Source organism: Micromys minutus (assembly GCF_963924665.1).
Source record: "Micromys minutus genome assembly, chromosome: 7".
NCBI classification, from domain to species: Eukaryota; Metazoa; Chordata; class Mammalia; order Rodentia; family Muridae; genus Micromys; species Micromys minutus.
In genome coordinates, this window is record NC_137976.1 from 1,538,955 (window position 1) to 1,565,162 (window position 26,208).

General features: G+C 43.2%; 1 protein-coding gene across 2 annotated transcripts in view; it reads right to left on the minus strand.

Annotated features, from left to right (window-relative positions):
- Positions 1-910: 910 nt before the first annotated feature.
- IGSF5 (immunoglobulin superfamily member 5) overlaps positions 911-26,208 on the minus strand; it is a gene marked incomplete at its 5' end in the record, with an annotated part of 32,696 nt that continues 7,398 nt past the window's right edge. Inside the window, 6 exons of one of the 2 annotated variants that reach the window (XM_080918824.1) lie at positions 911-1,017; positions 5,612-5,685; positions 7,098-7,198; positions 10,788-10,812; positions 15,692-15,829; positions 24,169-24,453. In XM_080918824.1, coding sequence (XP_080774950.1) covers positions 922-1,017; positions 5,612-5,685; positions 7,098-7,198; positions 10,788-10,812; positions 15,692-15,829; positions 24,169-24,453 — 719 coding nt within the window. In that variant the 3' untranslated portion in view covers positions 911-921. The remainder of the gene's footprint in view (positions 1,018-5,611; positions 5,686-7,097; positions 7,199-10,787; positions 10,813-15,691; positions 15,830-24,168; positions 24,454-26,208) is intronic. The other variant, XM_080918825.1, reaches the window with a different exon arrangement.

Sequence of the window (26,208 nt, forward strand, 5' to 3'; positions counted from 1 at the left end):
CCTGTCTTGGCTTCTTTCTGTGATGAATTACAATTTGGAAGTGTAAGCCCCTGGTAAGGTGTCCATGCTCCAGTGGACAACCCCACACCCATTCATATACAACAGAACTTGTTGAAAAAGAAGGTGTGGAGTTGAAATGGAGGTGTTGGGAGGTCTGGGAAGCATCGGAGGAGGTTTTAATGTCACAGAATGAACAAAATTATATTGTGTCCATCTATGACATTCTCAAAAGATAAACTAAAAATACAATAGAAAAAGATAACACAAGGCATTTGGCTTTTTGTTTATTAAATAGTATTTTTTTCCAGTTCTTTCATGATGCTGGCAGAGTGTGAGCTTTGTCTCTCATCGGGCAGAATCCACACCTAATTCACCCAAAACCATGGCAACGGGAGCACACAGGAATGACTGTATTCTAGAGAACATCAGGACATGCATGCTCACATCAATTCTCTTATTGCTTCCCTGAGTTCCAGTGGCCATTTACTTACAAGATACAGTTGGTTCTGATTGTTAGGTGATCGGTTCTGCAATAATGTTTAGTAATGTCCCTCACCGTGAAACATACATAAAGACCATATTACCATGATCTCAGACCACAAAAGCATTTGAAGGTCATGGCAGAATACATATCTGTCCTTCGTTGGATTAGCAGGAGTGTCAAGTCATGAGGAATGTCGCCATGACAGACCCTCGGTTTTTACTAGGCCACCTTAAGGAATTCACCAAAACCATGACACATCTCAAAATCAGATTCTTCTTGGAATATAGGGAAACCGATTCCTCCCGTCATTATAAAACATTAGCTCCGGTGACTCCGTTGCAGCCTCTTTGGCAAAGCTGAGACCCAATCTCAGGATACAGAAGAGAATAGCATTGCCTTGGTGTGTGTGCACAAAGTACAGCCATGAGAAGTCTTTATTATACTAAAGTCACATTTCTGACCTTCTGAGGACTGGCGATATCGAAGGAAACCCGTTGAGGAGTTGCTGGGCCAGGCCGATGTTTATCAAGTTCCTGTAACAAAGGCAGAGGGTCAGTGTGCTCACTGGCTCTGCCCCAGGCACTGTGCTCACCTGAGAGGCACTCACCTGGGAAGATGCACCAGAGAACAGGGATGAACGACTGTACAGCAACATGTCCCTCCTCCTTTTTTCTTGGTAACATACACTCTGGGTACTTTCCAAGCCCAACGAGGAAGCTCATTCCAAGAATCCAAGACTCGCTTTTACCAAATTGAATTACAGATGCAAAGAGTCCATGTTTTGTTTTGTTTTCTACTCTCCCTTGCTTTACCTTGTAGGTGTTTTGATTGTTTTTTTTTTTTTTTTTTTTTTTTTTTTTCTTTTTTCTTTTTAAGCATAAGATATGCTTAAAAAGATTATGGACATCCTCAAACAACACACATTCCTTCTAAAAGAGTAAAAGCAAAATGGAAGCGCAGACCCTAATTTCACACACACACACACACACACACACACACACACACACACACACATTTCCTGTAGCATTGTATGACACTGGTTTCTCATTCAGAAACCTTCTAAACTAACCCTGGCTCCCCTACAAGGCCGGTGACGTCATCCCAAGAGGATGTGAGTATAAGACTAACTAACATGTGCCCATAAGCCTACCACCTGGAAGACTGAGGCAGGAGGATCATGAATTCAAACTACTCTGAACCACATAGTGAGACCCTGTCTCAAAAGCAAAGAAGTTATGTGCAACCCATTTTTCTGACCTACCCTGAGGGTAGCAGTTCAGACTGCAGGGCATAGTGAGTGTATCGAACGTCCTAAATAATGCAGCAGGGCAGGATGAATTATTCAGCTGCAGTGGAACTTTGTGGATCTTGAGTGGGAATAGTCTCAAGCTGCTGTGTAGCTTTCATTTACAGACTCCCAATAAGGAAGGGGAACCTGCTTGGAGGATGGAGTGTCTTGCTGGGGTCTCCCCAGAGGGCTCCTTCTGCTGGGAGTGTTGGAGGCTTTTGCAGTTGTTTGCCTCTGTTTATGCTGCTGGGGTGCGCAAATGCACCACCGATTTCTAAATTTATCACAGGTTTATTTCTGTTTATCTCAATGGGGGGGATGGATTAGTGGGGAAGGCACAAGCTGGGTTTATGAAACATTCATATGCCCTCGAAAACGGAATGGTAAAGAGACAGAATTGCTAAAAACCACTGGAAAAATGGACTGACTGAAAATGAAGGCCCCAGAAGAGAAGAAAAGATGACCATTTGTGTTGCATACTCATCTAGAAACAAGGCATTCATAAAGCCCATGGTTTTAGACCAAAATAGAAAGGGTTAGCATGTCCCATGAGCTGATTGTGATTTGCAGCAAAATGTAAAGCACTGTGAGTTCTGCCCTAAGATGTGTCGATCATGGTACACCTGAGCTCCCTCTAACACTACAATACGCTCTTAGCAATCAATCAACGGTCATGTTCCACATGCTAACCACACACCCCATCATGACAGGAGCCAGCACTGTAGAGAAGTCATGTTTAGCCATGTGCTCATTTTGATAAACTCTTTTTTTTCCTTCCAACTTTTCTAGACATTTAATGCCTGGGCTGGGTCCTGAAACCTAAAACCTTATGTTGAATGTGTTGTGCCTTTGGTCACATCTTAAACACTGAAGACAAAAAAAAGAAAAAAAGAAAAAAGAAAAGAAAAGAAAAAAGACCTTTTCCTTCTGATGGGGTACATATTTGATTCTCGGGACCTTGTGCTTAGTGCTAACCACTGCTGTGGACACACAAGGCATAGCTTAGGCAGCCTCCTAGAACTCAGAGAGGACGCTGCCTTTCAAATAGGCTGCCTGTGTCGATAAGAATATTTTCCCTAAGCAAGTCACCAAAGAACATGTGAAAATACCAGTTCTTAGGCCTGCTTTTGTATAGGCACCCTGGAAGAGCCATAAGGGCTTGCACAAGCACCCCAAGTGTTTCCCGGATGTGCTGACTTATCAGGGTACCAGGCACAGGTTTCTATAGGTGCCATTCATACCTCATATTCAGCCAGCATTCTTTAGGAATTCAAGGGTCCAGCATTTGGAAACACACCCCCATGTTCCTATCAGGGTATGGCATGCATTGGGAGTATATATTCCTAAGATGAAAACCTCCTGGGTCTGAAGAAGAAATGGCACAGTGGTTAGAAGAATATGCTGCTCTTGGAGAGGACTCAAGTCCCATTCTGTGCAACTATATAGTGGCTTGCAATCATCCATAACTTCACTTCCAGGAGTTCTGACACCCTATTCTGGTTTCTCTGATGGCATTGCATATACAAGATATACCCATATACATGTAGGCACAACACTCATACACATAAAACAAATAAATCTTTACTACTCTAGGAAGACCCCACATGGGGAAAGGCTACAGTGGGGCTGAACAAAAAGGAGCTTCAGACAATGGAGGGTTCTGAAAGCTTCTATCTTGTACCATTGGTAGAGCTTACCATAATCTGTGGTGAGCTATAGCAGCTGCTGTCTTCCTTAATCTTCTGTCCACAATGGCTGGCTTTCTGTGGGGCACACCTCTAGCCCCTAAGACTGCCCCTATGACAATCCTCTTCTGAAATCTTACAAGGACTCTGCACTAAAACTATCAGAAGATGCTGAAGGGTTTGGCCCAAGTGCATCACCCCTACCCACACATGACTTCTCCAAGGCAGCATGAACACCAGAACTCTAGACTTCAACTGGAAAGACACGGAACAGCAAAGAGTTGTGAAAGCTGTTCTGTCAGAAGACAGGGGTCTCCTAGACTTCTAAAACTGAGCCTGCTACAGGGTAACTGCTGCATGTAGGCTGTGGTTAGAATCATGTTACATGGTCCAGGATGAAGATACACATGTAGCAGCTCTCACTAACCTGGAGATGGAGAGCCTTGGCAGTTGCTGAGCTGATTACAGAACCAAACTTTGCCTGCTTCAAGTCCTATTGGCAAACAAGCAGGAGCCTCTGTTGCTGGTGGCATCCTGTGTTTCTGTGGATAGACCATTTATCTGGCCCAGTGAGCTCCCCAGCAACCCAGATGAACTGGCTTCAGGCCGTCTAAAGGCTCGAGAGCTTGGTTTCAACTACAGCCTTCTCAGACTATGATCTGGGTGCAAGGGAGAGATGGGTCCTCAAAACAGTACAGCTTGTAATCAGCAACTATGAACTCTAACTAGCCAGCATCCCAAACTACAGAAAAGCCAAGAGGCCATGGCATGTACAGAAATGCCCTTGTAGTGATATGAGGGGGCCTGTGGCATATTGCAGACACATGGAGTCCTCAGAAGGGAGGGTGAAAGGACAAGGATACACTCTCAGTCACCTCTCCTACCTTTCCAGGGGGACAGATCAGTGCAGGGTGCAGAGGGCTGGAAGATGGGGGATACACAGACTATAACATCCTTACAAGGAAACAAAAGCTCTGAGAAACACTGAAGACTCCCGGACTCAGCTAAGAGACCTGGCCTTCATGAAGTGCTACAATGTTCTGTCTTTGCTTTTACTAGGCATTCTATCAAAGCAACAAGAAGAGTATCTTACACCTCAGTTTGCAGCTGAGTGGCAGGGAGACCCTCCTTATTAACCCTGGTCAAGCCACCAAGACTGGACAAAGAACACTCCCCACAAACTCCCATAACTCCCTTTAACTGCCCTTCTTGGTCATCAGACCAGTGCTTCTAAAGAAACCCTGTCTCCTTCGACAACTTCTAAAGCTCCAGATTCATCTAAAGATGTACAAACCTAGGATCTTCTTTACTGAGAAAAACTGACCTATTTGTTTTCCTGTTACTTGGCCTGAGGAAGCGACTACAGTGTGTACTAGGAGCCAGTAATCTGTCACTGAGACCTACCTTCATTTGTGCCACAGTCCCCCTCTGTATCCTCTTGGCTGGCTTTCTATGTCCCCCTAACATTACTTACGTTCCCAAGCTATCTAATGAGCATCAGGCAGAGTCTCCTACCCACTTAAAGCCTGGAATGTCTGTGTCACTGGCAGACTGCACGCAGACATCTGGACCCCAGAGACAGGAAGAAAAACCACAGCCCAGAGCTACCCAGAAAGGAAGAGTCCTTGGCCAGGAATATGTCTGGAACCTTATGGAAGTTGGAGCTATCACTGACAGACCGCTGAGAGACAGGGTCTTCCCTACTCTCAACCTCATGACCACAGACATGCACAGCAAAACACGCATACTCTCTTGCTTTTCTAACCCAGCACCTAGCATCCTTCCATGAGACAAACGGCTCAAGGTCTCAGTGTAGGTGTAGATTATGCAGATTAAGGGTAGCCGGGACAGCAGAGCTAACTTGGGTCTTAGAGACTTTGTCAAAAAGAACAAACAACAAGTTACATATTGTTCATGACTTTGTTAGCTCAGGTCCGTGTTTCCCCATTCTTTCAAACCATCAAACTAGACTTACAGGTACCACTGTAGGAAAGCAAGAGATACGTTTTCTCTGCACCCCATTCCTGACAGGCTGTCTGCTTGAAACAGGTGAGGAAGAGAGTCCTTCTTCCACCCTGAATTTTCAATGTGTACCTACCACAAGGTGCCCATGTTTAAATGGAAGGAAAAAATGTACAAAATGTTCTACATCACCTGATAAGGAAGGCTACTGCTGCGTTGTTCTGGAAGGCTGACTTCACCAGATTTACGAGGAAAAGAAGCAATCTCTGCAATAGAAGAATTTTTTTCAGAGAAATACATGACTTTTTTTAAGATTGTAAAGTCTAATGATTAGTTAGGATTGCTAAGTAAGCACAATTGCTCCAATGTAGCTCTGGCATAAAATGATCTCTAACGTTTAGATCTGGAATTCCCCTCCAAGCCCATGGACTAAAGACTTGGCACTATAGGAAATAAAGAGTCCATAACGGGCAGAACCGAGTGGAAAGAGGTTATGTCATAAGAAAGATGACCTTAAGGAGAATGTTGGGTCCCTGCACTGCTCCTTTCTCTCTTTGCTTCCTAGCTCTATAAAGTAAATGCTCTGCTCCAAGATGCTCTGTTCACCGCAGGCCCAAGACCGTGAGTGTGAGCCAAAATGAACCTTTCCTCCTCATCTTGGCTGCTCAGAATTCCACAGATAATGAAAAGATGATCATGTTATTGTGAGTATATGGTTATTTCTCTTTATATTACATAAGTCTGGAACCTCATGCTTTGTGTTTGTGCTGTAAAAACAAGGAAATGTGACTTCAAAATCAGTTCCATTTTTCACCCATTGGTCTTATCTAGACACAAGATGACTCATAGTTTCGGAAGCTGACCAAGGAAAATAAACGTAGGGTAAGGTGGAGATTGGGGAAAAAGGGGCTATGTTTAAGGCATGATTTTGATCCCATGATTTCCAAAATGCCCAAAATATTAATGAATAGACAACATCAAGGAATCCAGGCCGAAGCTAGGCATTTTCGGGTGCAGAAGCTAATGCTGGGGGACTTTTTAAGATGACAGAATCTCAGAAGTACAAGGGAGACAGCCTGAGTAAAGTCAAAGAATGGGGATACTAAAAAAACCAGAACCCCAGTCTCAGCAAGGGCCGCCTAGCTGGGGGTCACTCCTCAGGGTTTGTTTTGCCAGCCCATGTGGCTGAGACTCCCTTTCTAGGTGCTAAGGAATGGTGTGTGCCTCCTTCTCTGTCACTGCATCCTTTCAAAGTCTGCCACTGTGACATTACCTACAGAGAGTCCCCACCCCGTAGTGACTACATGAAATGAGACTCTGCACAAAGACTTCTCAGAGGCCTTCCATTCCATCTGACTGGTGGGAAGCAGAGTTGTATGTGCCTGTTGTACTTGAATTGGGTTAAGTTAGGAAGAAGTTGCTAAGTAAGTTAAAGGGCCGTCTGATAATTTTAAGGAGAATTACAGGAGAGGAAAAGCCTTAAAAGTTATATAATTTTTTAACATTCAGAAAGGAAGATCTTTATTGCTAAATCTACTCCTAGACTACACGTAAACCTTAAACTAATTATCCAAACACTGATTGTTCCCAGCATCCGGGTTTTCCTGCTGGAGAAGCTGCTGACATCAGCCCACACATCTTCCTCTGTCAGTCTTCCTGAGCGCCACCCAGTACTCACGTGCAGCCCTTGCTTCATCCGAACTGTACCCATAGTTCTCTTTTCCACTTTTTAAACTTGTCTCAGGATATTCTTTGTTTGTCCTCACGTTTGCAGATTTCCTGGAATTAGAGCATTCTGGTTACATCCTCTGAGCAGAAGTGGACAACCTGTGCATCCATCATGCCAGTGACAGGGAGAGACAGACTCATCATGTCAGGTCTGTGGCTCAGCTCCTCAGTGAGTACACAGCTCCCAGAAGCCCCTAAGAAAAGTGAGGGGGTCAGCAACCTATGACCCCTGAGCCCAACCATTCTGCCATCTGCTGCTGACACAGGGGGACACCTGCTTGCTATCACAGCTTCTGGTGCTGCCTTCATGTCACAACAACATAACTCGGTGGTTGTGGCAAAGACTTTATGGCTAGAAAAACCAAAACCATTTACTATGTATTCCTTTATACAAAAAGTAGGCTGGTCCCCAAAAATAAAGCAGAGTTTGGCACAGCTTTATTTATAAGGGGAGAAAGGTGAATAATGGATAACTAGATTGTGAAAAATGTTTATATTCAGCTCCTAGGAACATTTGCTGAGGAAACAATATATATATATATACAAAGGTACTGAGAGACAGCCCATCCTGATCCACAGACAACACAGGGGCCAACATAAACGGGTGATGGGCTTTGATTCCATCCATAAAATTGTGCTAGATAAGAGTTTGCTCTCACTAAGGTACGCAGTGGACACTGGACTCTCTTGGACACTGTGTTGATTGTCCAAAGCTGGACACACGCCTACCCTATGGCCTGGCTCTTATTGCTTCAGGGATGGCAAAGAACTTTAAACAGATGGGCATTCAAGTTCTCCACAAGGAAACTAGAACACACATGCCAAAGCCCACAGAAAGCTGGAAGAACAAGTCCCACATACATACAGCCAGAACATGGCATCATAGCATCGAAAAACAGCTCCATCCACATATAGCTAGAACACAGCATTATAGCACCAGAAAACAGCTCATCCACATATAGCTAGAACACAGATTATAGCACCAGAAAACAGCTCATCCACATTACACAATGAAGATGAGCCTCACAGTAAAAAGGTCTGGGGAGCAGGTATGTTTGAAGGAGTTTATGTGACAATTGTCTCTACAACATTGACATAGATCTAATCTCAAGGTGCGGGAAAAGATGTCAGAAGCATGTCAGTTTTGGGGGACAAGAAGACAAGGCTCTAAGGGGAGCCCGAGAAGAGCTTTGTGGGACTGCAGACTCATTAGTTCTGAATTTGGGCAGAGGCCACAGCACAGGTGCTTGAGAACACTGGTCATGTTATGAATGTAGACTTTAACCCCACTTACATTTGGGAATAAAAATGTCACAAGATCCATCACTTTGTAAAACAAATCTATTACTAATAAAAATGTTTAAAGATGTTTAAGTTAAGTGTAGATGTCTGCGCCTGTGTGGGGGTACAAGCGTGTGACTTCAAGTGCTCATGGGGTGAAAAGGGTCTAAAGTAGGTCATGAGCTGTCTGGCATGGGTACTGGCTTCAGGTTCTGTGCAAGAGGAGAAAGTGCTCTTAACCTCTGAGCCATCTCTCTGGCCCTGCTAATAAAATAGTTTTAACTCCTATACTGAATTTTTTGTGTTTTTCAAACAGGAAAAAGGAGATAAAACCAAATACACACATTTCATAAGACAAATGAGATTTTTTTTAAATCTGAAAAAAAAAAGAAATGACCAGACTAAAGTGCTATTTGTTAGGCAAGTGTCTGTTGACAGAGATAATCTTCAGAATCATGTCAGGCAAAAAGAACACACTGTAAGATAACAGTTGCTATAGTCCAGATTGTACAAAATGCCTGCATGTGCATCTCTGCTTATAACCAGGAACATACACAAACATATAAACATACATAAGCAGAACAGTAATTACCTCTGGCAATGGATCTATGTGTGACATTAACAGTTTCTCAGGCTTGTTTGTGTTTTAATTTCTTTTCTATGCTAAACATTTATGGAATCATCAAAAATATGTTTGGTTATTTTATTGCAAAAATTGTAAGTGGCTAGAGACAGCAACATGGACAAATGGAAGGGGAAAGACAGGGAGATTCGGTCAGGCAGTGAGCTACCTGTCTTTCCCCAGGACAAGGCGATCTGTTCCCAACCTGGACCTGGAGCCAGCTGCCCTGCCTACATCCCTGATTCTTCACAGGGGAAACATCAGGGATCATTATCAGTTCTCTGCCTTAGAATCCTCAGCCACAAGATGGAAAAGGCCTACAAAAACCATGGTGAGAAACCAGTAAGACTGGAACCCTACAAAGCTCCAAATAGCACCCTGCTGTGTGTGACAGAGAAGGAGGGGGTCTTAGCTGTCACTCTGTTGTCATGGCTACCCATGTTGTTATACATGCCTATTGCTATTCTCTGCCATTTTGCTAAATAGCTCTTGGTTGCTTTACTGTGCCTTGAAATCCTGAGATCCCAAGAACAGAATCAAAGGCTGTGGAGACAACTGACCCTGCTCAGCTGACAGTCAAGGCTGCAACCACCTGGTAGTCATTGTCAAGAAAAATGCCAGAATATGCACCAAGATCTGTTTTCTTGATCTTCCCTAACCTCAGTAACACCCAAAGGGCAGTTTCCAGACTGTTGCTAGATGATGTCTCAGAATGTAGCTGCCTCTCTACAATCTCTCTGTAGCCAGGGCCAGAGGGCAAATGGAGAGAACTTATCATTTGGTAACCATTATCCATCTGTCCATGGGACTATACATAGCCAAAAGGGTTTTCAAGTTTCAGAGCCTTGAAACGTTATATTATCTAATAAGTACCTGCTGTTAGATGTGGCTGCAGACATCTTCAGCTAAACTATATGTCTAAAACACCCTGGATAACTAAGTGATTCTGGAAGTACCACAAATATTCACAGAAGCTACTATGCATTCCTCTGAGCACACTGGCTACCATGTATTTCTGTGAACACATTGTGTATCATGTATCTCTGTGAACACACTGGCTATCATATATCCCTGTGAACACACCTGCTACTCCTGTGAACACACTGGCTATCACATATCCCTGTGAACACACCTGCTACTCCTGTGAACACACTGGCTGTCATGTATTCCTGTGAACACACCTGCTATTATATATTCCTGTGAACACTCCTGTTATTCCTGTGAACACATGATCTATTGTGCATTTCTGTGAGTCTGGACTTAGTTCCCTCAAAGGTGTTTGCAGCCACTGTGGATGGTTATGGGAATGGGAGAAATTTTTCGCTCCTTTCTTCCTAGTACTGGGACAAACCACTGACAGTGCCTAATTTGTCTACTGGAGCAATACTGCATGCCTTATGGGCATCTGTCTAGCTTGGCTTGCTGTCCTGCAACACCATTCAAGTTCAGGTACAACCTCTGTGGGTGCCTGACTTAATGCAGGGTTGGCAAGACAACAGCCAACAGTCACAGTGCACAGTGTCCTCTTGTGGGGAGAGTTGCAAATGTCAGGTGATAGTTCACCCACCTGTATTGGTCTCTGTTATTAAATATATAAAGTAGGGTTGCTTTATTGATTTGTGTCTGGCATGTTTTTTAGACTTTCAGTATCTGATTTCAGTACTTATCAAGTGACATAAACCCTCACACCCTGTAGTCCCCTGCTTCTAACTTACCTTTTCATTTTACTTTTCTTACCTTATTTCATTTTGATAAGAAGAGTCTAAAAAATAAAGAGGAAAAAGTCCTGTTAGCAAAATGAGGGTAGAGGGTCTAAAAACAAATCTCACTGCTTTTTTATTAATGACTTTGAAAAATCTCACTTAGATCCAGTCTGTATTCAAAGTGACCCTGTACTGAATTACTAAATGACTAAGCCCAAGCAAAATAGGTTTAATATCAGGAAAATAAATATCTTGTAGGTACTTAAAAGATAGCAGATGCCCCCTGTGTAACCAGCGAATACTAATTGAGTTTGACATCCAAGGTTATGCAAGCTCTGTCCCCAAGAAAGTCTCTAAGTAACTGAGCCAGCCACTAGTCATTGGTTGCTCACTGCATGCCAGCCAAGCAGAACCATATTCTCAAAGCATAGTCTCATCTGACACTAGTGTTATGGCACCTTAACAAAGAAGGAACCACTATGTTGCTACATCCAAGTTCCTTAATGCTAAGATCCAACTAAAATCAAGTTCATGTGGACAAATAGTGTTAACTTGGACCATTGCCTCATAGTATACACACATTCGAGGTCGTGGAGGTCAACCTTGTGAAGGAAAAAGTGGGACGGAGAGCCAGGGGCCGTAGGCGCCTGTAACTCCTCAGAGAGTCCTGGTTTGCCCTGCACGGCATTAGATCTAAGATAGCTTCAGGAACTCGAGTGAGGCATCAAAAAGTAACCAAGGCCAGGGCAGTGGCTGCCTCCCCATCTTCACAGAAGTTCTAACAGGTGACAATGCTTCCCCCCAACTCCTTCTGAGTAACCTCATCAGGCAGGGCTTCCATTGGGCACAGTGATGATGTGGCAATATATGATTGGTCAATGACTTAGGGTCTTGGGATTGGTTCAAACACTATATAAGCTTGTGCTGGGCAATCAACTCAGATCTGCACACTCATGCTGGTCTCCAGAGTCTGGTTTCCAGGATTTGTCATGTAACTCTGTTGCCTTCACCCCCATCCTCAGTCTTACACACACACACACACACACACACACACACACAATACTACTATTCATTCTCTAGCCAATGGTCCAAGTCAATGGACTTTTGGACTAGAGAAAATCCAGAATCTAAAACTTTAAGCCACACACCAAATCTGTGCTCAGAGCCCATATTTTTTTACAACCTCACTCTCACAACCAGGACTTTCATGTGCCAAACTCTGCTGAGGTCTAGATATTATCCATTTTCCTTATTATTTTTTTCTAGGTAATAGTCTTGCCTGTTTTCATTCTAATAACATCATCTGATGCAGGTCTCAAACTAAACTCAAACTCTTTCATCTTTATTGCAAGGATCTCTGGTCTCCCTCCATCAAAACACTCCCACTCAGGTGCAATGAGTGTAGAATTTGGGTCTTTCTATCCATACTGACATCCCAGGACCTCTGTTTAAGATGAGCAGAACCCTCAGCCATCCTCAGTCAGTTTTCAATTAGCCAGCAGAGGACCAGAAAACACATTTTATTAATTAAAAGTGTCATATTGGGAAAACTCAGAGGGTCATTGAACTTTACAATTATATTAATATGCAGAATAATTTCAGTGCAGTCAGGTCTGACATGGTGGCACAGGACAAGCATTGTAAGTGAGCTGTAGTCAGTCTCTGTTAACGGCCCCAATTTAGACTTGTTACAAACAAGAAAGGTAAAGAAATAGCTCATACTGGCATGGGCCTTTCATCTTGAAGTTACATTGTCAGGAGCCAACATAGGACAAGCTAAAAAACTAGCAAGTGATCTTCCTGAGATGGTTCACCTTGTATTAATGATCTATGATAAATCTTCTCCAACAGGCAAGGCTCAAAAGAAATTCATTTTAGGAAATAGTCCTACTATTAACATGCTTTTCCTGTTATTAGTAAACATATATAATAATCACTAGGTATTAGCCCACCCTTTTAAGCAGATCTCTGCAGAACTACAACAATGTACTGTCTTGGAGTAATGCTATATAGACAAATTAATGACTTCTTTATTATTAATGATGATCCTATAAGAATTCCTAAAATTATGTCAGTATTTATTAAGCTCTTTTATACTGGGACTGCTATTAGGTACTTTCTGATAGTCAGACTGCAGTGAAACTCTGCCTTTAGTATCATGAGTTAATTGTTTGAGATACTAAGCAGGCATGTACTACTCAGAGCACGTTCCAAAAGGTTGTAAAAGAATTAACCAAAGTCATAAAAAAAAAGGAACTAACTACTTATTATAGATGCTAGGACAGAAGATAAAATATTGACAGGGTTTATCTATATAAAACTTCAGTAATAACTTAGTTATGGTTTTTAACTCTCAGTGAACCTGTGGAGCTGTGACAGGTGATAGATGTTTATCCAGATAATTTACTAAAGAATCTGTATGTAAACATTCTCTGTTGTAAACTTCTTATTTAATTTATGAGCTATTGTGGGTCAGACAGGAGCCTAAGAGAAAGAGACAACCCAACCCAAACCATCAGAACATCCCCACCAGTTCAATGAATGCCACGTCAAAAGGTCACTGGCTGAAGGCACTGCCTAGTCCACAGTACCTTCTCAATGAAATGCGAGATGTTTCAACTACTCTTATTTAAAATCCAGCACAGACGTGTAAGGAAATGAGTCTGTGGCGCATGGGCAACTCCTTGGTCAAACCAAATTCTCATCTTGAGTTCAACAGGTTCTCATTGCTCCCTAACATCCACTTCCCAAAGAATAAAATTAACCCTCAAATCACAAGTTCAGTCCATGAATGAGCTGCCACAGACCTTGTCCCTAGGCCAGATAATGAGATTTACCTGGCGTGTCTTACTGAGAGAAAGATTGATGGAAAAGAGTCACACCTGGTGCACACACAAAGTGCTCACAGATTTAACAACTTAAGACAAGTGACAAGCACCCAAACATCAGATCTCTCATCTTACCAAAAAAATAATAATTTAACTGTAGAAAGTGTTCAAATCAGAGAAAAAGACAAAGATTCAGCACTTATGAAGTTCTAAGCTGTCACATGTCAAATAACACTTACGCACTCAAGTTTCAAGTTGTCAAACTCTATGACAAACTGTCATTCCAGATACGACCTCCAAACCAGCATCAGCTTCCACATCGATGGGCAAGTCTCTGCACACTCATTCACAAGACATGTTAATTTAGCATGTGCCTTGTTTTTCTTTTACCTCTGCAGACACTCTCACCCACACTGGGACATTTAGAATACCCCAGGATAGGGAACTGCCCTGAGACATGTTCTGACCAATATTGTTCTAGAAAAGCCATTGCATGTTAAATAATACATCACCACAACTGCCTGTCCTTACAAGTAAGGTCAGGAGTCAAGTAACCCAAGCCAGCATGAAAGTCTCAGTCATCATCTTCTCAGGTATGGGAACAGCCTGGTCTCTGGGCAGAGTTCTGCAGGTCTAAGAACAGTGATTCTCAACCCTCCTGCAATCCTTTATCAGGTCCTCATGTTGTGACCCCAACCATACAATTATCTTAATTGCTACTTCATGACTGTATTCTTGCTGATGTAAATATCTGAGATGCAGGATATCTAACATATGACACACCCCTCAAAGGGGTCTTGACCCAAAGGTTGAAAACCATTGCCCTAGAGGAACAACCCTCCTTCCCTGCACACTGTGGTTTCTTTCCAAGACTGAGGGCCTCACCTCCTGGTTTCAGTTCTGTTTTTTGATGTTGTCATTACCTCTGCCCCAGCTCACTGAGGCAGAATGAGATATAGAAAGAATGTAAATATGTAGGCACCATGTGACAAGCTGATATGAGTAAGTGCTGGGAAATTACAAAACGGAGCTAACCCACCTACCCATCATTCCATACACAAGACCTTTCGTACAGAACACATTTAAGATCTATGTTCAAGCCTTGATATGTCATGACTGATATGGCTCTCCAGAACACAAGGCTGTAACCAAAGCCATGTGCCCTGTAATCAGCATGTCCTGGTTCCTCACACCACCTTTAGAAAATGCCATTCCACTGTCCCATTTCCTCATCCCCATCTCTAGAAACTGCTCTTCTGCTTTGTTTCTGTGCATTTGATTGTTGAGTGTGCCACAGACAAGCAAGACCCCACTGCAGTTGTCTTTCTGTAACTAAGCCATTTCTCTCAGCATATTCTACATCATCATATTGTCCCAAATAACAGGATTGACACATTTTAAAAGCTAAATGAGAAGCCCTTGTGTGAATAAATCTAAGTATGTATGTATGTGTGTGTGCACATGTTTGTGTGCTCATGTATGCACGTATGTGCATGTGTATGCTTATATGTATGCATGCATATACTCATATATACATGTGTTTATGTATTCATGTGTATATGTATATATGTTTGTGTGCTTATGTATATATGCATGTGTGTATGACTGTATGTGCATATATGTGTGGATGAATGAATATGTGAATGTGTTTGTATACATGTATACATATGCATTCATATCTATATATGCACATATGTATGTGTATGCATGAAGCACTGCCTTTACACAGTTATCAGTTAATGGACGCTAAGCCTGTTTCCATACCTTAGCTATCATGAACATGGGAAGACACAGGTGTCTCTGACACACTTGTTTCATTTCCTATGAGTATCCAGCAGCAGGAGAGCTGGATTATATATAATTGCATTTTTAGTCTTGGAAGAACCTCTGTGTTTACCATGTTCTCCATGGTGGTCATACTATTCGAATTCCAGCCAACAATGTGTAAGCTGCCCATGCCAGCTCTTGGCCTTTGCCTATGTGGTGATAGCCATCTGCCAGGGTGCTGTGACATCTCACTACAGTGGAACTCATCCTCACTTCAACTTACTCACTCCAACTGCTTGAATCACAGATTCAGAACCCCATAGAAACATATATGAAAGAATACCTTCCTTTTCTCTCCTGGAGACACAACAGCAACAGAATATTATCAGAGCAATGATCAGGATCAAGAGCAAGGAAAAGGCCACCGCCAACAAGATGATGGCCCAGGTCGGCAGTGCTGGGCCTTCCCCGCCAATACTGTCTACAAGAGCAAGAGAAAGAAAAAGTTTAGTGATGTCTATACCTCATAGACTCAGATTCTAGTGGGTCCCAATTGCCTTATGTCTTCAGTAGTAACTCTTAAGCCTACTGCAGCAGGGCGTTCTCTTCCAACCACTCTACTGTGTGTTCAATGACTCAGTCCTTGGCAACATCCCACCCCAGTATTTATTGGTACACATGATTGCTTTGTAACCCAGATCCAGTTATCAGCTGGTTGACGAGTCTCACATTTCTGAGAGCTGGATACAGGTGGACCAGCAAGGCAACTTCCAAGGGGTTAGAGTTCTGAGGAGCATGATTGCATGGCCTTTGGTGAACCCAACCAGTGGACTAGAGAACAGTGAGTCCTGGCATCCATGTTCCCACGTTTTGTGACTCCATAGCCCAGATGTCAAGGCCCCACCACTAAGTGCATTTCTCCTGCAGCCATGAGAGCTTTCTCAGCTCTTCTGAAGCCCATGGTGTTACTATTCACTTTGCCCTCTCAGCCAGTAGGCCTGGAGCTGAAAGACAAATGTGAGGTGAATGAGAGAAAAGTATGGAAGGAAATTATAAGGGAAAAATGAACCTATTCTTCTTGTTGTTGTTATTTTGTGTTTTTCTTTGTTTTGTTTTTGCAGCCATGTTTTAGAACTGACCTGCTGGTCCTGGGTGGTCATAAAAACCCAAATTTTCACTAAAATTGTGTGTAATTAAATATACAGTTCCTCAGTTGTATTTTCTACATTGCAATGGTCAAATTAACCCAGATGAAGCATTTGTACCATCCTTGAAAGTCCTGCTGAGCAGCATATCCACTGGCTTTACTGGCTTGTGGGAACTACATGGATGATTCCCATGGGGGTCTTAAACAGCACTCCTCCATACCCAAACAGGAACCATGTAGAATCCAAACCACAGACAACCACAGTGATCCACAAGGTCCGTCAGCCTACCTCACTGGAAGCTCAGTGAAAACAGAGTCGAGGTTAGAAAGTCACTAGAAACTAGAATTTCAGGCTTCTTCTGAAGGAACATGAGGTTTGCTTTGAAACCAATGGCAGAAGAGGAAAATGGTGAAAATATCTCTTTGGTGATCTCCCCACTACAAAACTTTGCTTAAAGATTGATTCAGCAGCTATAGCTTGCTGTTTCTATGCCAATGTTAAGAGGTCAAAATATGAGTAGAATGTTTAGAAAGGATCGCTTCAGCTCAGTATTGTGTCAAGAGAAGCAAAAAGCTCACCTGCATAAAGATCTACAATAAGCAAAAACTCAACCGCATGAAAAGCCACAGGCAAGCAAGAATCTAGGTACATGGAAAGCCATGGGCAAGCAAGAATCAACTGCATGAAGATGCACCAGCAAGCAAGAACTCAGCTACATAAAGAGCTATAGGCAAGCAAGAATCCAACTTCATGAGGAGCCACAGACAAGCTTAGAGAGGCAGCTCAGCGACTAACAATGCTTGCTGCTTTTACAAAGGATCTAAGTTCTGTCCCACATCTGCAATTCACGAATGTATGTAATTCTATCACCACTGGTATCTGCAGCCCTCTTCTGGCCTCTGTGAGCACTGCATGCATGTGAGCACACACACACACACACACACACACACACACACACACACACACACACACATTTTTAAAGAGTGCATCGACTTGTCTGAAAACAAACCAGAGAATGTGATGCTTTGAAGAATCATATCATATTTTTAAAAATACTTGGTTTTACCCTTCACGAATTATGTTTATTTTTCCAGAGAATTAGAAAACGCTAGGCAATTTTGATTGTTTCTTTGTTTTTTTCACATCTTACATTTACTGTCATTATATTCTGTTTCTTCTTATGGATATTTTACCATCTAAACTTATCCTAACTTCTTTAAGGTCAAGAGTTATACCTAGAATATATATATATATATATATATATTGCTGGAAAAATATATATATATACATACATACACCTGGAATGCACTAGTCATGGTGGATGAATGATAGATGGATGGATGGTGGATAGATGGATGGATGACAGATGTAAGGATGGATGGATGGATAAATGATAGATAATGGATGGATAGATGATGGATGGGTGGTGGATAGATAGATGGATGACAGACAAATGGAAGGGTAGGTAGATGAATGATAAATGGATGGATGGATGATGAATGTATGGATAGATAATAGATAATGGGTGGATGATGGATTGATGGATAAATGGAGGAATGAATAGATAAATGATGGATAGATGGTGGATAGATGATGGATGGATGATGTGTGGGTGGATGGATGGATGGATGGATGGATGGATGGATGGATGGATGATGGATAGATGACTAAACGATCTTAGGTCTCTTCTTTCTCCCAATATGTAGCTATCCAGAGAAGAACTAGAGGATGCAGGAAGTCCAAACTAGTTTTCTAATGGCATCTGTTTCCACCTCTCCCAACATCTGCCTGAGATAAGATGGGAAAGAGAGAACTAGCCCTGCCCAACATGCAGAACTATAGGTAACTAAAGACTGCTGAGAGCAGGAGAAACAGTCTTCTCCAGGGAAGAGCATGCAGATTGAATATCTAAAACCATATAGTCAACCCTGAGAACATACAAATAACATACAAGAACACACAAGTAAGATGATTCAAACTGAGCAGGTTGTATTTATATATTTAGAAATACACACACATGCGTGCATGTATATGTATGTATGTAATGACAACTAAAGAAAAGGAAGCAATGATTTTGAATGAGAGCAAGAGGGAATATATGGAAAGATTTGGGTATAGGAAATGACAAAATTATAACCTCAAAAAAAGTAAAGAATGGTGAAGATGGAAGAGGATCGCACTTTTTCATATCATACTGCCCCAATCCCAAACCTGGGGAGTTGTCACAAGGCAGTCCTAAATCAGAGAACACTACTGAACCTCACGAGTAATACCTACAGAGCAATCAGATTAAAAGCCTGCCCCAGAGACGCAGAGACAGGCAGTCTGCAAAGGTACCCAGATGTTTTGAATGCAAGGGACTGGTGAGCCACAATTCAGGGATATTATTCAGGCCACTCTACCCCTTTATGGAATGTCCATGCTTCCCTTCCCAGACCAAAGCTATGTTCCTGACCTTCACAACTCAATTGAAAAGCAGACCTCTGTGTGGAAGTCTCTCAACTGTTAGCGTGCCGGGCTTCCCACACAGGGAACTAGTCACTCCTGTGGCTCCTGTTTACTTTCTAGGTTGTCTTTGGCCTCTGGTTCACTTGTTAGTCACAAGTCTTGGTCTACCAAGTTACTTAGACTCAAGAAATGTGTGTGAAAGTTTCTGAGAAAGGACCCACGTGCTCACAATCACCATGGACACCCTACTTCAAATTAGATTCTCTTTCTCTCTCTCTCTCACACACACACATACAAGTTTGCAATGTCACAGGTTTTCATGATAAGCGAGTTAGTTGGAATTAGACGTAAGGTCTGGCTCCTGATGATAAGAGATAGTCTTGAATTCTCCCTGCCTAGGACAACATGTTTATTGATACTCAAACATTCCCCACCCATGGCCTTTCCTTCCCCTACCTAACATTCCAACCTCTGTCAAACCAGGATGGATCCAACAATTACCTCCAGCTGAGTAGAGACAGATTGTGTTCTCCTTGAGTGTCCAAGTGTACAGGGGGAAAGGACACCTCCTGGGGCTGATGACAGAGTCCAAAGGGGAATGGGGGCTTCACGGGGGACGTGTTATTCACAGTTCTGTTTCTTAACTCTGCCACCAAACCCAGCCTCCCTCAACGGCCCCACACTGAACCAGCATGGGTATCAGCAGTCATTGCTCCTGCTCACTTCCCCAGTTCTTCCTCGGAGCCTCACACGTAGGAGACACTTTAGCTCAAATTGCCTTTAATCCAGCCGATTATGTCTGGTGTCTTCAGCAGAGGCTACTACTGGAACTTTATAGGTGTCTTATTTTAATAATTTCTTTCATTTGTCACTAGATAGATAGATAGATAGAGATAGATAGATAGATATATAGATAGATAGATAGATAGATAGATAGATAGATAGATAGCTATAACATAATAAATATAAATTGTTTAGAAGAAAGTTATTTTTAGAACAAGTTCATTCACAGCTGCTTGGAAAACAAATAATAGTTACATTGTTAAGTCAAAAAAGTGATAATAGATAGAAAAACAGAATCTTGGGATGGTTCATGATCCAATCCGCTCATAAATGAGACAGATGGGGAAAAGAACCCTTGCCCTGACTCAGCACAAGGAAGGCAGGGTTCCCAACATGCCTCAGACTATACCACAGGTCCTCTGTGGAACAATCCCTCCAGGGAGGCACCACCCAGGTCTCACCTGGTATAAAAATATTTTCAGGGCATCTGAAAGGCTGTGTGCAGGGAAGAGGGTGTGTGGCTCAGGTGAGTGACAGAGCCCGGGTTAAGGCAAGCAGACGTCACCTGAGCCACCCACGGTGACAGCTAACCGTGAAGGTTAGCTCTGGTTTCAAGTTTAAACCCTTTTCCCTAAGCTCTTCTCACCACACATGCTCCATGGTGTCACGTGACTGACTTTACTGCGTGTTTGGGACCTGTCCTTTTCCTATCTCTGGTGGAAAGAATTATTTCCCCAAATGTTCTAGAAAAGTTAGCAAAGCTCTGAAGGTGTTATAGAGAATGTCTCAAAATCAGCTACACTGCCATAAAATGCCCTCGTCATGTGCAAAGCCTGTGGCCACACCAGAGAGGACATGGGTGTCTGCGCCACAGACATAAGCTCACCCTTATGTTCTACATGCTCAGGGGCACAGGTCACATTAAGGGACTGTCTTAGACATTTCCATATTCTTCCAAGATCGACAGCTCAGGAAGCAGGCACTGAAGCTATCTCAGCTTCACAGTTGACAGAGCTGAGTCTCAGAGAGGTCAAGAAACTTCTCCCATGTCACAAAGCTAAAGAGTAGATGTGCTCTCCTGTCTATGGTCTGTAGACACTGTGAAACCTGACCAGCTAAAGTAAAATTGGGGTTTTCAATTTTACACTGACCTAATTTTTAAAAAGTCATTTGGAAACTTTTAGACCAGTTAAATAGAGAGTGTATGGGAAGGACTGGTCCACAGCGGAAGTGTTTAAGCTCCTTCAAGGGCTGGCTCAATTCACATGCAGGAAAACTGAGCCTGGGGAGTCAGTGATATGCCCAGGGTCCTGTCATCAGGAAGGCCATGTGGAAATGAAGGGATGAGTAAGAGGGCTGCTCCTCAACCCAAGGAACACAGAAGATTGCCGGAGGTCACCATAAACATCAGAAGGGCACAGAGTAGATTCTCCCCATCACCTCTACCCCCACAGACCCAAGGAGGAAGCTTCCCGGCTCACTGTGACCTCAGAGTGAAAACAGGATCAGACCTACCGCCTTCTCTGTCTGGATCCTTGCATCCCACAAGATGCTCATGTTTCCTAGAAACACAGCCTCGTGGCCATCTCCTCACAACCTACACAGGAGGAGAACCAACACAAGGGGAACTCCAGAAAGGGATAGGGGGCATGATGCATACCTGAAGATTTCTCTGTTGGTATGACGGGACGTTGTGTAGCTATTTCCTCCCAGTTCCTCTTAGAGGAAGAGAGATCATAAGACTCAGGAAGGTGAGGAAAGCTGTAAGGTTCACGAGACTCGAGACTCCTCGAAAAGGCTACATAAGCTGTAAGAACTACCGGCAGACTCTTCAGTGGAACTGCCCGCAGATTACGCAGTGAGAGCCAAGAACATAGTGCTCTTGTGTCATCAAGCTGCATGCTTGAGCCATTTGTATCACCTGCTTGTTGAAGTGAGTGTGGCCTTGTTGGAGTGGGTGTGGCCTTGGGGTGGGTGTGGCCTTGTTGGAGTGGGTGTGGCCTTGTTGGGGTGGGTGTGGCCTTGTTGGGGTGGGTGTGGCCTTGTTGGAGTGGGTGTGTCACTGTGGGAGTGGGCTTTAAGACTCTCATCCTAGATACCTGGATGTCAGTATCTGCTAGCAGTCTTCAGATGAAGATAAAGAACTCTCAGCTTCTCCTGCACCATGTCTGCTTAGATGCTGCCATGTTCCCACCTTGATGATAATGGAGTGAACCTCTGAACCTGTAAGCCAGCCCCAATTAAGTGTTGTTCTTTGTAAGAGTTGCCTTGGTCATGGTATCTGTTCTCAGCAGTAAAATCCTAACAAAGACAGTGACTAAGAAAACTAGGCTTTCTGTAGTTGAGAAACCAGCTCTGAAAACAAGTGCTGGCCTCCCACACACCTTTATTTGGAGGAGTTTTGCTCTCTAGGGCAACACACACTTGGTAACCTGAGTCTGTCAGACTTCCTAAACTCACCTAAGGAATCAAAATAATCTCCCAGCCTATGGGTGCAGAACTCTCTTGGGTGGCAACTCTCACCTGTCTACTCTCTGTAAACTTGACCCCAGCAGCTCTTGCTCCACAGCCAAGGTTGAATGAGGTCTACAGCTAAAAATATAATAATAAATAAATAAACAAACAAATACATACAGAGAGAATACAGACACAAATACCAGCTGCTCTGATCTTGATGAATAATTTAAAAACAAATTACCCTTTCCCAAGTGAGTCCAATACAGCAAGATTTTTTTCTGTTCACCTGTAGGATCTTTCTTCCCAGCCCTCTGGCCTACAGCTGCTGTAAGTAATGTGCTATCCAAGCTAAGGAAGAATTCACTGATGGGGGTTGTCTTAGTCAGAGTTTTATTGCTGTGAACAGACACCATGACCAAGGCAAGTCTTATAAGGACAACATTTATTTAGGGCTGGCTGACAGGTTCAGAGGTTCAGTCCATCATCATCAAGGTGGGAGCATGGCAGTGTCCTGACAGGTTTGGTACAGCTTCATCTGAAAGCTGCTAGTGGATGACTCACTTCCAAGCAGCTAGGATGAGGGTCTTAAAGCCCACCCCCACAGTGACACACCTACTCCAACAAGACCACACCCACTCCAACAAGACCACACCTTCTAACGGTGCCACTCCCTGGCCCAAGCATATACAAACCATCACAGGGGTGAAGTAGCCTTGCCTTCCACTTTCCCGTTTAGAAGAAAAGGTAGGCAGAGAGAGTATCTGTAAGATTCATGTCTAGAAGGGGCCATCCAGCCAGAGCTCTGGGCTACCCCATATTCTTGTTGAATGGTGAATTTTCAACAGACAGTTCTGGTCTATTTGGTGCCAACAAACTTTTGACACCACAATTTCAATCTCCCCTGTCTCTAAGTACTTATAGGAGAGCAGGGCTGGACAGGGGTAATGCAAATGAACCTGGAGTATCTGACTGAGCAAGAGCCCAAAAGCTGACAGGTGAAAGTCCGAAGAACACTTGAGGGGCAGGAAATGCTGGACCAAGCTGAGCCTCAAGAATAAGTACAGAATGGATTATAATAGAATAACATTGAATTTATATGAGAAAGATAGACAGACAGAGGTAGAGAGAAAGAAATTTGTACAGACACAAGCACAGGAAAGTCTTGTGAAAAATGAAGGTCTGGGTCAGGGGCTAATTGTATAAGCCAAGGAATACCAAAACAAGAAAATGGGACTGAAGAGATCCTCTCTACTCCATCCACAAACCCCTTCCTCTTCTGTAAGATGAGGGTTTACTGTGAGCCTCAAGGGATGGTGTGACAGGAGTTACAGTCAGTAATAGATCTCTTACCTGGTGCGTATACACACTACACACATACCACACACACACACACCACACCATACACACCACACACACAAAGTTGTGTAATCTTCATATTATACCATGAGAATTCTGGACCCCGGGAACTCCACCATGTCACCTCAGAGCTCACAAGCTCCACGGGGCCCTTTAATGCCCACAGTTAAGAGTTTCTGTCACAGTAGATTCTTCTGGAAGACAAAAACTTTAAAATCTTGCTACCTACCCAAGTTAGATAATGTGATGTTAGCCCAGGTTGGCCTCAGCTAGCCTACTGCCTCAGCTCCCAGGTGCTAGAGTTATAAGCGAGTTCCACTGAATCCAGTTTTATTTTTGAAAAACATTAAGTCAAGTGTTTGTCTCTGAACCTGCTGCCTTCTTAACCAAAGCTTCTCGATGGTTAGTTTGCAATTAGGAAGAAGAAAACTCTGGAAAAGCAATTATAAGAGTGTGTGAGATCATAGAAGCGCTGAGCCTGTGGCGCTGAATTTGCCTCATAGCCATCCCCACCCAATGGCAAGGTGATTTTCCAGGTCGACAATGAATGCATATTGATCAAGAGCTGACCCTCCCATGAACTGGGAACGGCCACGCCATAGCTTTCAGAGTGCTGAGGCTCACTTACCAGGATGAACCACGGTCAGGTTGACAGTTAAGAACTTGCTGGCCTGCAAGTCCTTCAGCTCTGCCACACAAGTCAAGGTCCCATTGCCCAGCGGTGTGAGATCCAGGACACTCATAAAGTTGCCTGGCTCCAGAGAGGAGCTGTAGCTGGAATGGCTTACAGGAACCTCAAGCTCCCAGGAAATATCCGGGAGTGGAGTCCAGCCCAGGGCATAGCAAGTCACGTTACAGGGTTCACCCTCGGTGACTATAAGGTTCTTGCTAGGAATGCTCAGGGTCCCCATGACTAAGGAGAAGAGAGAAACAAGCTAAAGAATGGTAGCTGCTCTGATTTTCCCAATTAACTTCAGATTACATCTCATGAGACTTTCGTCCCAGGCCCCGGGAAGGCTGTGTCTGCCCAGGAAACCACACTTCAGGCTTCGTCTCCCATATCTTTCTGTATGCACCTGCTGGGCTCTTACAAGGTGAGGTGGCTCCCAATAATAATGGAGAAAGAAAAGCCAAGGACCACTGCCATCAGCTAAGGGGATTCTCTTAGGCAGTCCTGGAAACAGAGGCAAAGAAGAAAATAATCGATATTCTTTTCCCAGAGACTCATGAAAAGCAAATCTCTCCATGAACCTTCATTTTACAATTTTGGGGTCATAAACTGTTTTGATTGGTTTGGTGTTTTAAGACAAGGGCTCATGTAGCCCAGGCTAGCCTCATATATAACTGAGAGTTGCAGGCTTTGAGCTGCAGAACCTCTGGCCTCCACCTCCCAATCAGGGAAGACAGACACTAAAAAAAAAAAAAAAAAAAAAAAAAACTGCCTTGGCTATCCCTTTTTAAAAAATGTTTCTAGTTTTAAATTACTTCAAAATCAAACTTATTATAAACTGAATTAACCCCATTAAGTTTCAGAGTTGTTGAATCACATCAATATTTTCTTAAAAAACCTCCCCTGCCCCTGGCAGCATTCACACCGCAAGGAACTCATCTGAAGATGATGTTTACGTGTGCTGACATGACCAAAATAACCTGAAGGTTGGCCCCTGCAGAGACAGCCTTAGCGACATGCATATGCATTCAAATGTTCAAATTCAAACATGCTACAAGGTACGTCCCCCAGCTGCTTGGTATAATGGAAAGAACACTGGCCTAAGAATCAGAGATTCCACCTCATTCATCTCTGCAGCACAGCTCCATCGCTGAAATCTGGGGGTCTTGGGCCCCCCACCTCTGCACCCCCATCTCTTAAGTCTGTCTAGAATACATGGTCTTCAAACACTTCAGTTTCAGTTCCTTTTTCAAAATCACTGGAGACTCCAGAGAACCCCCTTTGTGTGGGCAGTAACTACATAAATTATTCTGAAACATTTACTTAAAACTAACAGTCGTAACTCATTACATGTTGATGTAATGAACGCATTCCCACTAAGCTGTATTCTTTAAACTAATAAAAAATAAATAAACCAAGTGTCAATGTTTATCTATGCGAATCTCTCATGTCCAGCTAGATTTTCAAGCGGTAGGTTTATGCATCTGTTACAGGGTTGCTTTGTTTGAGGAGAGCAGCAGGGAAAACTCTGACTTCACACAGAAGCACAGCTGAAACTGCAGAGCGTGTCCAATGTGGGTATTTGATGCCATGCCAAAAAAAAAAAAAATGAGAACAGGAATGTTCCCTTGGAGGTGAGCTCAGGAAGTTAACCTGAAACTTTAAACCACTGTGGCGAGGGTTTTCCTCTCTCTCTCTCTCTCTCTCTCTCTCTCTCTCTCTCTCTCTCTCTCTCTCTCTCTCTCTCTCTCTCTCTCTCTCCTTCTAGACCATGGCAGTGGCTGGACTTCTGCCCAAGTATGTTTATGTGTGAGTGTGTGTGTGTGTGTATGTGTGTGTATGAATGTGTATCTATGTGTGCATGAGTGTGTGTGTATGTATGTGTGTGTATATGTGTGTTTGTGTTTGCATAAATATGTGTACAAGTTTGTGTGCATGCTCATGTGTGTGAGTGTGTATGTCTGTGTGTCTGTGTCAGTGTGTGCATGTGTGTTTGTG